The sequence below is a fragment of the Pituophis catenifer genome, unplaced genomic scaffold (assembly GCF_029215685.1).
Source record: "Pituophis catenifer annectens isolate HBS135680 unplaced genomic scaffold, rPitCat1.0.hap2 SCAF_13, whole genome shotgun sequence".
NCBI classification, from domain to species: domain Eukaryota; kingdom Metazoa; phylum Chordata; class Lepidosauria; order Squamata; family Colubridae; genus Pituophis; species Pituophis catenifer.
Genome location: NW_027256893.1, coordinates 12,060,233 through 12,075,027, shown reverse-complemented (window position 1 = coordinate 12,075,027; position 14,795 = coordinate 12,060,233). Strand labels below are relative to the sequence as shown.

Below are 14,795 nucleotides of genomic sequence, written 5' to 3'. Positions count from 1 at the left end.
GAAGGATACTGCAAAATCTCCATTCCCACCTCACTCTGGGGCCAGCCAGAGGTGGTATTTGCCGGTTCTCCGAACTACTCAAAATTTCTGCTACCGGTTCTCCAGAACCTGTCAGAACCTGCTGGATTTCACCCTTGGATTGACCCCTCCCATAGGAAATTCATTTGTTCCGTGACTCTGAGAGACTCTGTGCCAAGTTTTGCCTTGTATTGCGGTTGAAAACAATTTACGTGGCAGTTTGCCAAATGAGATAAGGTGTGTTGAGAAATATTCCTTTGAAAAACTGTTTGGACAAAACTTGCTGACTGTGAATGAACGTAATTCACAGTCGTGTAAATAAAAGAGGTTTTGCCAGGACCAATTCCTGCCTCCTGCTTGTTAAGGGAGCCTAGGTCAGAACATTTTTGAGGCGAGCGATCCCCAAATTTTATATATATTAAATATGTTAAACTAGATAAGCCAGCGGCCACATCCAGATAGGTTCTTCTTTTGTTACTGCATTTTAAATATTACCTTTGAATGAAGATGGTTTCAAGAGAATGAGCCCCAATATTAAAATCCAGCTTTGGTCAGATGGCATGAAGTTCTCACTTCCCTTTTTTTTTTTTAATGACATTTTCTTTATTCTTTCTTTTTCTTTCCCCAGCTATCATCAAAACGGCTCTTTCAAACATGGACCGGGAAGCCAAAGAGGAATATACTGTGGTCATCCAAGCAAAGGATATGGGTGGACACATGGGTGGACTCTCTGGAACCACCACAGTGACTATTACTTTGACTGATGTCAACGACAATGCTCCAAAGTTTGCACAAAGTAAGTGACATTTCTGATGCATCCACTTCATAATAATCAGGCATCAGGCCAAGAAAGACAATAATTGGATACAGATATCATTGGAAGGAACTAAGTACTGGTGGCCTTCTACCGCTGCATCATAGAGAGTATTTTAACTTCCTGCACCTGTGTATGGTTTGCCAACTGCACAGTGGCAGATAGGACAGCACTCCAGAGGGCTCCAGAGGGTCAACGTCATTGCCCAGAAGATCATTGGTTGCCCTCTCCCCTCCTTGGAAGAGCTTTATAGCTCCCGCTGCCTTAAGAAAGTTCAAAATATTCTTAAAGATCCATCTCATCCTGGGCACCCTTTTTTTTTTTTTTTGAACTATTACCATCTGGCAGATGGTACCGGTCAATAAAAACAAGGATAAATAGGCTGAAAAACAGCTTCTATCCCAGAGCAATAACCATGGCTTAGGACCTGGTTATCTACGGGACCGCCTGCTACCACCAATAGCCTCCCACCGACCAGTACGCTCCCATAGAGAGGGGCTCCTCCGGGTGCCGTCGGCCAAACAATGTCGACTGGCGGCCCCCAGGGGGAGAGCCTTCTCTGTGGGGGCACCTACTATCTGGAACGAGCTCCCCCCCGAGATACGGAGGATTCCGGATCTGCGTACCTTCCGTCGCACGCTTAAGACGTTCCTATTCCAGCAAGCCGGCCTGACCTAAACTTCTCCGCTTTTAAATGGGAATTTTAAATTTGGTTTTAAATTTTTGGGGTTTTAAATATGGTTCAGCCAAATTTATTTAATTTGTTTTATCTCTATTTTAAATTTTGTATTTCCATGTTTTATTTTTATGGCTGTTCACCGCCCTGAGTCCTTCGGGAGTAGGGCGGTATACAAATTCAATAAATACAAATACAAATATATATTGAATTCTACGGTATAGTGCAATATTGGGTTTTCAATTTCAATCATATAGAATGTAAAGGATGTATGTTTGTGTTTTTTTTTTTAAATTTGATTTATATGCCGCCCTTCTCCGGAGACTCAGGGCGGCTTACAATGCGTTAAGCAATAGGCTTCATACTTTTGTATATTTTATACAAAGTCAGCTTATTGCCCCCACAAACTGGGTCCTCAAGGATGGAAGGCTGAGTCAACCTTGAGCCTGGGGAAGATTCGAACTTACAGTAATTGCAGACAGCTATCAGTCTGCTGAGCCACCAGGCCCTTTTTATTTCGTTCTATTATGTGCAATGCCAATAAAGTAAACTATAAACTATAAAGTGCCTTATATGGTTTTATCTTGGCACACTGTGTGAATCTAATCACTGTGATATGCAATGAGGGGCAAGTTCTATAAGGTGTAGCCAGCAATTGTATTTACTCCATAAATAACCATAGTGTGTGATTTATAAAGTTTGCTAATTGCATAAAATAGAACAGTAGAACAGTGGAGTGCTGTAGGTGTTAGACTAAGGGTGAAGTGACTGTGATGGTGTGTGGGAATGACCTTGAGGGAAGAGGAGGAAGATCCACAGTCAGGGCAATAGCAATAGCACTTAGACTTACTGTATATACTGCTTTACAGGGCTTTACAACCTTTTCTAAGCGGTTTGCAGAGTCAGCATATTGCCCCCAACAATCTGGGTCCGCATTTTACCCACCTCGGAAGGATGGAAGGCTGAGTCAACCTTTGATCTGGTGAGACTCAAAGTGCCAAACTGCTGGCAATCAGCAGAATTTGCTCTGCAGTACTGCATTTTAACCACTAAGCATCCATGCCTCAATGGTCTGATACTTCAGACCCCAGGTAGGAGAAAAACATGGGGTGCATTTCAGAAGGGACCCTCCCTAGTTTTCCAGAGACTAAAAAGAGAGGAGGGGACCTTCAGTTTCGCAAGATTCTGTTGAATGTAACCTCACAATAAACCTAGTGCAGCTAGTCCTGGATGAGCATCTTTCTGGACTACCTCAAAGGGCTAAGAGAGACCCATATACCAGAAGTGGGATTCAAATCCCGTCACTACTGGTTTCTCGGGGGCGCCCGCACACTCATGCGTGCACATAACGCTTCTGCGCATGCGCAGAGACGTCCAGGTAGGTGGGCAGAGCCTCCCACCCCCGCCGCTACCTGATCGTCCAATCTGGGGTGAACCAGTAGCAACTCACAACTGCCATATACCCTTTGAGCATGGAGGTTAGTTGTGTAACCTCAGACTAGTCACTCCCTCTCAGCCCAAATAAGTGTCAGGTTATTGAACACCCAAGCTGCAGAACAAAAACAAACCCACTGATCACATCAAAGGATCACCCTTTTATTGTGAGACTTTTAGGCATGTTCAAAGCAATTAGAATCAACCAAGCAGGTTGATGCGACTATCTGGAATATGACTATTTTGGAGGAACAGGAAAGACGGGGGGCGGGGGGAAATGGTCGCATAATTCAGAATATCAGCAACCCAGAGATGTTGATCTCTTTTTGTCTTCTCGTTGCCTTTCTTTCATTTCTCCTCCCAGTCTAAGGGCAAAGAAATTGGGTGAAAGATTTGTGCAGTTGATAAGCAAAAGAAAGTCACACCTGTAAAAGCCTGATAGAACCTTTTTTTTTATTGTAAGAATCTTTAAAACACTTTTTTTTTCCCCTGCTGGAAGGAAGGAAGAATTCTCTGCCTGGCACTCATCAGACATCCAATCTCATTGTTCTTCAAACAGTTTGTCTTTTTGACCTTTTTGTACTTAAGTCTCCCCTTAAAATGCTTATTATAAACACAGGGACTTGTTTTATATTGTGTTGCCAACAATCTCTGGATGACTGTGGGTTTACTGATCCCTGCAGCTGTTTAAATTTAAATTTGACCTGTGTAAAGGAGAAGGGTGGATGAGTATTGATTTGAAGTCAGGTCACCCTATTCCAACAAGTTATCCTATCGAGATGCCTACTTCAAACAGGCATTTTCCGTGTCTGACATACAGAGAATAAATATTGATATGTCAGGTTCATATATAACAGCATTGAGACTGAGTAATGTCACACAGCTTCTAGGGTCATGGCTTGAATTAATGAGAAGTTCAAAAATGTGAGCCCTACAATCCATAAGGAAGATAGATAGATAGATAGATAGATAGATAGATAGATAGATAGATAGATAGATAGATAGATAGACAGACAGACAGACAGACAGACAGACAGACAGACATATATAGATATAGATATAGATATAGATATAGATATAGATATAGATATAGATATAGATATAGATATAGATGATATAGATATATGTCTTCTTAAGTTTTCGCGGGTGTGTATATGCAAAAAATTAAAATCTTGGGTGTTTTCCCGCGTCATGTTAAATAAGTTAGTTAAAATGTTTAAAATTCTGGTTAAAATCCTGGCTAAAATCCTATACATACATACATACATACATACATACATACATACATACATACATACATATATATGTAGGTCTTTGGTTATTTGGGTTTTCTCCCGCGTAAAATTGGAGGTTTCTTGGCAACGTAACGTTGCCAAGAAACCTCCAATTTTACGCGGGAGAAAACCTGAATAACTAAAGACCTACATACAAACACCCGCGAAAACCTCAGAAAATATATATCTGTTTATAATATTGATATCCATAGCCTCCTTTTCCCCTTTCCCTGCATTTCTCCTTTTCTTTATCTATTTCTTAGCCTTGTGTTATCTCCAGTGCTTTCAAAGCCCTCTTTAGATTAGTGTTATGTTAGAGTCAATGAGTGACATGTCTAAAAAGATACGTAGCGTGGTTGTTAAAAGCAAGCAATCGACCAATGCATAATTGGAGATAAAAACTGGAAAAAACAGTTCTAGTTAATTGCTGATCTTAAATTCAAAATCCATATTTGGTGCTATGCTTTGCTGATCTATCCTATGGTGCTTTCTGAGTGTTATAATAAGGGTTGGTTTTATCAGACATAGGTGTATTCTGCTAGAATTTTCTTATAAGCATCCATTACTCTTAGCTGTTTTCCCCTTTCATTTATTATAACCGGTCTATGAAAGGGAAGCGGAATAATTGGGGCGGGGGGGGGGGGAGAGGCAGATTTTGCATTTGCCCAACAAACTTAACCAGGTTAGTAAATCCTAGAACAGGTACGTTCACACATGTTAAACTAGTTAATGCTAACCTTAATTTTTATCTGTATCTTGGTGATTTTATTTGGTTAGTTTATAGTCAGTGTATTTTGTGCAAGCAGAATATTCACCAGTTCAGTCAGCATCTGCAAACACAACTGGCCATTCCTAAATCTCAGTCATTCCCTCAGCATTTTTTCCTGTATAGTAGCTGCTCATTGTGTTACAATTTATATATTGGTTGCTGTTTTATATTGCATTATGTATGTATGTATGTATGTATGTATGTATGTATGTATGTTTGTTTGACTCCCCATCTAAAAAAACTCTGGTTAGCTTATAAGAACAATCAGTCATAGAACAACAATAGAACAGAACAGAACAGAACAGAACAGAACAGAATTTTATTGGCCAGGTATGATTGGACACACAAGGAATTTGTCTTGGTGCATATGCTCTCAGTGTACATAAAAGAAAAGATACGTTCGTCAAAAATCATAAGGTACAACACTTAATGATAATCATAGGGTACACATAAGAAATCAAATCATATTAGAAAACAGTCAATATAAATCATAAGGATACAAGCAACAAAGTTACAGTGGAAGGAGATGGAGCTGAAATCAGAAAGCTGAATGATGAATCGCTTATGATATTCTTTCAATATCTCTCAGTTGGTGAACCATTTCTAGATGAACAAGAAAAAAATATAAATCAATAATAGGAATTAAAGCCAATCTACAAACCTAGGAATTCACCTACTTCAACAGGCAGCTAATGTTCATTTCTTTCCTAAAAAGTGAAAAGAATAAAGATTTCATTATAAACTGCTACACATAAATGGTGTGTTATATGTTAGCTAAAGCTAGAGTAATTATAAAATGCTCCTCATTCAATAGTTACACTGGATAAGCCAGCCCTATACATAATACTGGTCGAGTAGTGAGCATTGAATCTATCATATTACATTGCCCCTCAAACCTTTTAAAACAAGACTGAGCCACATTAAAAGTCACACTCAGATTGTGATAAATTACAATCTGCTTCCCCCAGGAAGTGTTGGTGCCATCAGTTAACTGCTATGGCTGTAATCCGTTTGCTGCTCATTGTTTTAATCTAATTGGATATTTTATGGAATAAAAATTAACTCAGCACACATTGGCTTCAAATCTTTGGGCAGTCTGAAACAGTGTCTAGTTTTGTGTTTGATTTTACAGGAAATTGAATCTAACTATATTAGCCATCAGGAGAGATTAATAGCAGCAGCAACTCTATATATTTGCCAACAGAACTTTTATGGTTTTCACGAAAATGAGAGTAATATTGTGGTTATTGTCTTGGTCTAGGGTGAGATTCAGGTTTGAATCCTCACTCAGTCATGGAATTTATTGAACACATTTGATTCAGAGATTGGCAGGTAGCCTAATTAGTACTTAGCGATATCTACTTATACTGCCTTGAAGTCCTGGAGGAAAAATATAATAGATATATAGGTACACAGACATTGTTAGACATATTTTCTGGGAAAATAAAAATAAACAAGCATAAAAGCAGAATGTTCATAGCTATAGTAGAGCCACATTGAACAGGAAGGTGATCAATATTCATAAGACATAACACTTGGCATATTCACAATAAATTTTAATGAACTCAGACTGAATTGAGAGAGTTATGTGTCTTTATTGTTTTTGAGCAGAATATACATGTGTATTTATGGCTAGGTTTCAGATAAATACAGCCCTCCTGAGCCTTTGAAATAAGAACAGTGAACTTTCACAACTACTGAGTTCTCTTGAAGATAATTTTAGGGGCATTTATAACAAATAATGTACAGTAAAACAAACCCCAATAGTTACATCTCTGTAACTTTGTTTTCACAAGAACAGCAGATTTTTTGGGCAAAACTTTCAGTGCATGAAAATGAATATATATAAAGGTATGGTACGTAAGCCATATTTCAGCTTTATATTCTGTATTAAGCAATGTAAATAGCTACCTTTTTTCAAATTATTATTTTTTTCTTATATGGGATTAATTCCCTTTCAGGAATTAACTAATGGATTCATTCCCTTTCAGAGAAAATCTGTAAAAAAATTTTTCAAGATAGTATGCAATGAAATGCTTCAGTGATTTCAAAAATTAGATTATTTAAAGCAGCAACACAAAAGACCATCACCTCACTCAAAAGGCTAAATTATTATTATGGGTGTATAAATGAACTAAAATCCGTTTTGAATTTGCGATTTGATTTAAAAAGTCAAGTCAAAAGTCAAAAGAATTGCCAAGTAGAAATCTGTTTTCACAAGATTTTGCCATTATTATTATTAATATTTCATTTAACATTGAGCTCCCATAGATATAAATTAACTCCTGCAATAAAGAATTTAAAAGCCAATACAGGTAATGACTTGACTTACAATCCCAACTGAGCTGTAATTTCTGTTGCTAAATGAGACTGTTATGTTAATTATGCTAAGTAAATTTTGCCCCATTTTATGACTTTTTTTTTTTTGCCGTAGTTGTTAAGTGAATCACTGCAGTTGTTAAATTAGTAACATATAGTTGTTAAGTGAATCTGGCTTCCTCAAAAAAGTGATCACAGGACCTTGAATGAAATGTTGTAAGTCGAAGTCTACCGGTACAGCATTTATTTATTTATTTATTGGTTTGATTTATATGCCGCCCTTCTCCGGAGACTCAGGGCGGCTTACAATGCGTTAAGAAATAGCCTTCATACTTTTATATATACCTGCTTAGTAGGGATTTCGCCCCCCCCCACCAAGCGCTGTTCTTTTTTATACAAAGTCAGCTTATTGCCCCCACAATCCGGGTCCTCATTTTACCTACCTTGAAAGGATGGAAGGCTGAGTCAACCTTGAGCCTGGTGAGATTTGAACTTGCAGTAATTGCAGGCAGCTGGTGCTACTTAACAGCACTTTAGTCTGCTGTGCCACCAAGGCTCTTGCTTCTGAAGCAAGTTGATGCAGAACCATATGTAACTTAATGTAATGAATAATATTGTGCAGTTACCTAATAAAGTAGACTCTGAAGCTATAACCAACCATTTTGGGAACTCTATAAAACCTTAGGCTGAATGAATGTGTGCAAAGCTCACAATTTTGGGATTGGCTTCCAGATTGGGTTGATCTGGTTATGAACTGTATCTGCAGATCCAGTTTTCTGAAAGCAGATTTTCTTGAACAGGTGTACGGGATGTTCTGTTCCTGAAATAATGAATTTTCCACATCTCTAGTGAGAGAAAAAAAAATAGATATTCCATATATAAAAATCTACTGATATATTTCCTGTGGCCTATACATCAAATAAAGAGGAACATTTCTCATATACCTGTCACTGCTGAAAACATGGTCAATACCATGTGCTAAATTATTTTTTGGGAAATCTTGATCAGTACATGTGGCTTTATTAGATTGGTTCTAAAGAGATCATCTAGTGTCTTACAGGATTTATCTGGCAGGTGGAATTCTAACAGAATAAGAGAGTTGAAAGGGTCTTTCTAGTCCAGTCCGTCGCGTGCCAAAAGTGTGGCGAGTGGGGGGGGGTGTCACATGCACACATGCCCACACCCATAATTCAGTGCACCCCACCCTGCACGCATGCACACACGACTCCCCTGCGCTACCCCCACTTTTGGCCCGTGATGGCACAGTGGGCCCATTAGGCCCATTTTTCTCTCTCCCCAGGCTCCAGAGGCTTTCTAGGAGCCTGTGGAGGGGGAAAACAGCCTCCCCCTCCTCCCCGGAGGCCGTCTGGAGGCCGGATAAAGTCTGTTTCCTGACTTCCGGTAGGTCCAGAAGGCCTGAAAATCAGCTGGCTGGCGCGCGCATGCATGCTGGAGCTGAGGTAAGGAAAACACTCATGTGCCTACTGATATGGCTCTGTGTGCCACCTGTGGCACGCGTGCCATAAGTTCGCCATCATGGTTCTAATCCAACTCCCTGATCAAGCAGGAGACATCATTATTATTATTATTATTATTATTATTATTATTATTATTATTATTATTATTATTATTATTATTATTATTTATTAGATTTCTATACCGCCCTACTCCCGAAGGACTCAGGGCGGTGCACAGGGGTGAAATGCACCAGTTCGGGCAAACCGGTAGTGGTAAAAACTACCAGTTTGGGTGAACTGTAGTTAAAAAAGCTACTGGTTCAGATGAACCAGTATTTCCAACAATCAGCTGTGCCACACAGCTTATATTCACTAGAAAGCAGAAAATCCTGCTTTCTAGCAAAGCTAAATCATGCAGCACAGCTGTTTCCCCCCTGCAGTTCTACTTACCTACCCAAGCCTCCTTTTTTCCACATGTGCATTTGAAGTGTGCATTTGGTATGTACTGTGCATGCGTCGGCAGCGAATTGGTGACAATCCACAGAGGATTTCACCGCTGCTTATACCATTCCAGACAAGTGGCTGTCGAGACCTTTCTTAAAAGGCCTCCAGTGTTGGAGCATTTACAACTTCGAAGGCAAGCTGTTCCACTGGTTAATTGTTTTCACTGTCAGGAAATTTCTCCTCAGTTCTAGGTTGCTTCTCTCCTTGATTAGTTTCCACCCATTGCATCTTGTCCTACCTTCAGGTGCTTTGGAGAATAGCTTGACTTCCTCTTCTTTGGTACAACCCCTGAGATATTGGAACACTGCTATCACGTCATGCCAGTCCTTCTTTTCACTAGACTAGACAGAGCCAATTCCTGCAATCTTTTAGCCTCCAGCTTTCTGTTTCTTCTTGAAATAAACTCAGAGAAGATAATTTTGAACTCATTTTCTATTCAGATTGTATCCACAATTATATCTCAGACCATTTCATCATCTTGATTAGGAGTATAAACTGTGTCCAGTACTGGCATCTTAAATGGAATCTCTGATCCAACTGAGCATATCCTTAAACTATGGAATTTTTAAAAAAGTGAACAAAAAATGAGGATGAGTTGTGGCATGTATTTTTGAATATATTAAGGAAATGCCTGAGTATACAATAGAACCCATCTGAAAAATGTCCTGCAATAACCTTTTATTATAATTCCATGCCTTGTTTATATGCTATGAATTATTTTAGTGGTTGCCAGTGAGATTCCCATCTATGTTTCAACCTTGGAAACACTAAGAAAGAATATAGTACATAATTAACTGCTGTTCTGTTTTTGTAGCCCATGATGCATTATTTTAGGCAATAAGCATAAGATATAATGGGCACAGAATCTGAATGTACGGAACAAAGAAATCAATTCTATCTTAAGGCTACAAATGAACATTTGCAGTGTATGGTTTTATTTTCATCTATATATTTATTTTTACAGGAAGGCTCTTGAATCATCACAAATGGTGATTTTCAAGGATATGTATGAAGCAGAGTATTTGTTTTTGCTCCTATTGGCAGAGTGAAAAGTTGCATGCAGCTTTTTTTCCTCATTTCCATCCTAGCGACAGGCAAAATACTGGTTTGAATAACAGTTTAATCTCTACCAACCTCTTTGAGCTTCCCAAACCAAAGCTTGCCACATTAATCTGGTACTTACAGTCTGAATTTTATGCCAGTAATACTATAATAGAGCAGGATATAAAATATATTTATTAAATTTATTTAGCATTTTTATAAGGTGGCCTGACTCTCTGTAGCAAATTTACAACAACGAGAAAAGAAATTCATGCACATTCATAAGAAATAAAGTAGCACCTTTAGAAATACACAGTTTTCTCACTGGGACTCCATTTCCCCATGTAATCCTTGGAATATACCCAGGTTTTAAAGGCCCATTCGAAGTTTAATTTCAATGACTTTTGGCTAGAAGAAATACATTTTTTTAATATATTAAGTATGTCTGTGTGATATCTCCTTTTCCATGCTAGTTAGGCAGGTATGCAGTCATTTCCCAGAATTCTCAGCAGAGGTCATGTGGAAGATGTGAATTCTGGAAGTTTAGTGTCACATATCTGCAGAGGTGAAGTTCAGCAGGTCCTGACCAGTTCTGGAGAACCGGTAGCAGAAATTTTGAGTAGTTCGGAGAACCGGTAAATACCACCTCTGACTGGCCATGCCCCCATCTATTCTCTGCCTCCCGAGTCCCAGTTGATCGGGAGGAAATGGGGATTTTGCAGTAACCTTCCCCTGGAGTGGGGAGGGAATGGGGATTTTACAGTATCCTTCAACTGGAGTGGGGTGGGAATGGAGATTTTACAGTATCCTTCTTCTACCATGCCCACCAAGCCATGCCACACCCACCAAGCCACGCCCACAAAACCGGTAGTAAAAAAATTGGAATCCCACCACTGCATATCTGTAATGTAATGTACTTGAGAGAAGATTAGCATATGTTAAAGAGTGGTGAGTGATCCACTATAGCTCAGGTTGGCAAATCTGCTGGGCCAAGGAGACTATTTGTAATGTTGAAAATACGTCATGGTTGCTCTCATAAAAATAGCTGCCACTAAGCGGCTTAGCCATGTCCAACATGCTTGTCATGGTAGATGTGAGCAATCATAAAGCATCCATGCACCAAAAGGGAAACTGACACTCATCCTCTAAGGATGTTCCTTATCACCCAGAATATATTTCATTTCATTTCATCTTAGCTTAGCTTAGCTTACTTTTTCTTATTTTTCTGGGCATCTGGATATACCTTCAACAACCACTGGGGTATTGCCATCCTCTATTTTCTAACAATGCCTATCAAATAACTTTTACATTTCCAGCATTGACTAAAGGATTCATACTTCCTGTTTGTCCAGCAAGAAGTTGGTCCATCAACCAATTCAGGAGAGAAATGTCATTATCAACATTTAGCTTCCAGCCACAAGAAAGGAAATTTTCACTCATGTTTTCTGGCTCCAGAGTAGGTTTTTTATTCTCTCCAAATCTGCAGATCCCCAGTAGCATTATTTTCTAACCCTAATAGAGTCTATTTTCCTTTAGTGATAAGTAGCAAACTCCCTAACCTTAACCCAAAAATGGAGTTGCTATCTCCTAAGGTTAGGTATTCTGGTGCCTATTTTGACTTCCACTCATCATCAGCTACAGTCCAGTGGTAAAATATTCAAGACATCTGGAAGGCATCAAGTTGCCTACCACTGTTCTAATCAATAGATTTCAAAATATTTCAGTAAATCTCCTTTGGATGGTTGGATTCTGTCAACAGAATGAAAGAATTTATTAATAGAGACTCTTTTTTTAAAAAGCATTTTAGCATTCTTCTTGGCCAAGAAGAGACTTATTAATATTTTTAAACTAAATGGGCTTCTTAGTACATACCATGTTTTCCCGAAAATAAGACCCTGTCTTATATTTTTTTTTGAACCTCGAAATAAGTGCTTGGCCTTATTTTCGGGGAGGTCTTCTTATTTTGGGACATGTGGAGCAAGATTTGACTCCTCTTGCCATCTTACCTGATTTCCAGCTCTGTCTCCCTAACCCTAACCAGAGGAAATGGTGGAGACTGGCTGTGCATGCATTTAAATATTTTTGGGAAGGGCTTATTTTCAGGGGGGACTTATTTTAGTGCATGCGCTTAAAAGCCCAATTGGGTTTATTCTCCGGGGAGGTCTTATTTTCGGGGAAACAGGGTATATTTTATAACCGTTCTGAGATATACTGTGGATGGTAATCTGTGCAAATAGTTATGGCAATTATGTTATGACACCAGCAAATTCTTCCTGTGAAAGCAACCAAAAAATAAGAAGATGAGGTCCTGGTATTTCTATTTAAGACTGCCTGACTCATCGGGTATGCATGAATTGTATCTGATTGGTTTCAGAGATAGGTAGTTCCTGAAACGGATAATTTCACCTCTTACCCAGAGCTGAAACAAGTGAATTACGAAGAAGCATGCATAATTAGGCCATCTGTAGACATGTTCAGGAGACAGAGATTACCCATGCTTTGCCAGCTTCCAGATCATTACTAAAAGTCAGAGATGTCATTAGAATGAACAATTTCATTCTTTCTCTAAGTAATGAGAAACTGATAGGTGATGTAAAATACTCTGTTGGAGACCAGTTGAAGCAGGTAAGAAATATTTCCCTGTGTTTTGAATTAGGAGTGTGTGAAACTATTAGCATGCTCTGCCAGGCCTAGTTTAATGAAAAGGTCTTGGAGGAAACTTCTGCAATTCTCAGTTTTAATGTTCTTTAAAAGTTTAAAAGGAATCTTAATCTCCCTCTTTTTTTTTTTTTAATGTTTGACTTATCTCAGACAATTTGAAACAATCATGGATATTTTACAGTGATGTGATAAACAGCGTGATATGTTATTTCATAAATCATAAACTTCTATTAGTGATTATGTTTCTGAAAGTTGCTAAAAATGGGAAGAAATGGGAGGACTTATGGTAATTGTGATGGCGCCTATGAATGATTGATGGCTTTATTATTATTGATTTTATTACATTTAGCATGGATGTTTTGTTGTATTGCTGTTGGTTCAAAATGCTTGATTCGATGTGGTAGATATAAACTGAATGAACGAATGACTGACTAAAATAATAAAGAGGGTAAACAAAGGATACATTCTAATTAAAACAGTCGGTTGGAAGAAGCAAATTCCAGCTAATACAATAGTCCATTGTTCTATTTCACATTTATACTCTCTTCCTTTGATATTTTGCCAAACGTCTCCAAATAGATACAACTTTCCAGATCTTATTCATCTACTTGGCAATACTTGCTCTCTCTACTCAGCTCTATAATTAAACATTAATTAATTTGCAGCAATTAGTATGCCAATATATAAGTTCCCCACTGTTCTTTCGCTGTGATACCATGGAGGGGGGAAACTGATATGTTGCTTTTCTGCCCAGTTATATAGGAAAGCTTATGAATTAAGATTCTTAGCAAGGTTGGAGTTCTGTGGTCCTATGGGAAAATCCCTTGTCTGGAACATTAGAACTGGAACTCTTGCAGAGTTTGGCATCAAGAGTATAATAGATCCAGACTATTATAGATTAAGAGTTTGGGGCTGTGTGAAGACTGAAGGGCATCCCCTTCTATGCCCATCAGGTCTGGTCAACCCAGAGATTTCATATATTATAATGTCTTTTGACTATCTCTGCATTTCCATGAATCACTAAAAGAATGCTCTGAGCTTCTGCATAGCCAACCCCACCTCCCCATATTTCATTACTGTGTCTCCCCAAAAATAAGCCCTCCCCAAAAAATAAACCCTCCCCTGAAAATAAGCCTTCCCCAAAAATATTTAAAGGCATGCGCAGCCAGTTCCCACCATTTCCTCTGGTTAGGGTTAGGGAGACAGAGCTGGAAATCGGGTAAGACGGCAAGAGGAGCCCTGTCTTGCTCCATGCACCCCAAAATAATAAGACCTCCCCAAAAATAAGGCCAAGCGCTTATTTCAGTGTTCAAATAATATAAAACAGGGTCTTATTTTCGGGGAAACACAGTAGAATGCTTAATGCCCCCAATACTTGAGTCACCAGAATGTATTTCTGAAATCAATAGCATAAAACAGAGAATTCTTCTAGAAATGCCCCACTAAAATATGCTATATTTAAATGAGGATTTGCCTTAACTTCATTTTAAATGTATTTTTTTCCAATTATACCTTGGTTTTACACCATTCTTTGAAACCCGCTTTGACGTTTCCTACTTTTTTGTTTCAACTGAACATGTTAAAAGCACCAAACCATGTTTCTGTCATCCATGCCATAATGGAATTGACTTTGGTGCGCCATACAATTTAAAAATAAAAGAAATGTGTGCTAGATTTCTTTTGTATCCTTAGCAGCTGATCTATAAATAAGCAGACAGTTTTCAAAACATCTGGAAAGTTGTGTGTTTTCCTTTTCCTTTTCATTTTGTTGCTGAAAATAGCTGAATGTTTTGCATTAGCAGTATCTGTTATAAGTGGGCTAGCAAAA

At 38.6% G+C, this 14,795-nt stretch overlaps 1 protein-coding gene across 3 annotated transcripts in view; it reads left to right on the top strand.

Moving 5' to 3' along the window:
* Window positions 1-14,795, top strand: part of CDH8 (cadherin 8) — a 255,600-nt gene that overhangs the window by 152,289 nt on the left and 88,516 nt on the right. For all 3 annotated transcript variants that reach the window (XM_070953109.1, XM_070953108.1, XM_070953107.1), the window contains one exon: window positions 647-814. In XM_070953109.1, the coding sequence (XP_070809210.1) occupies window positions 647-814 (168 nt within the window). The remainder of the gene's footprint in view (window positions 1-646; window positions 815-14,795) is intronic.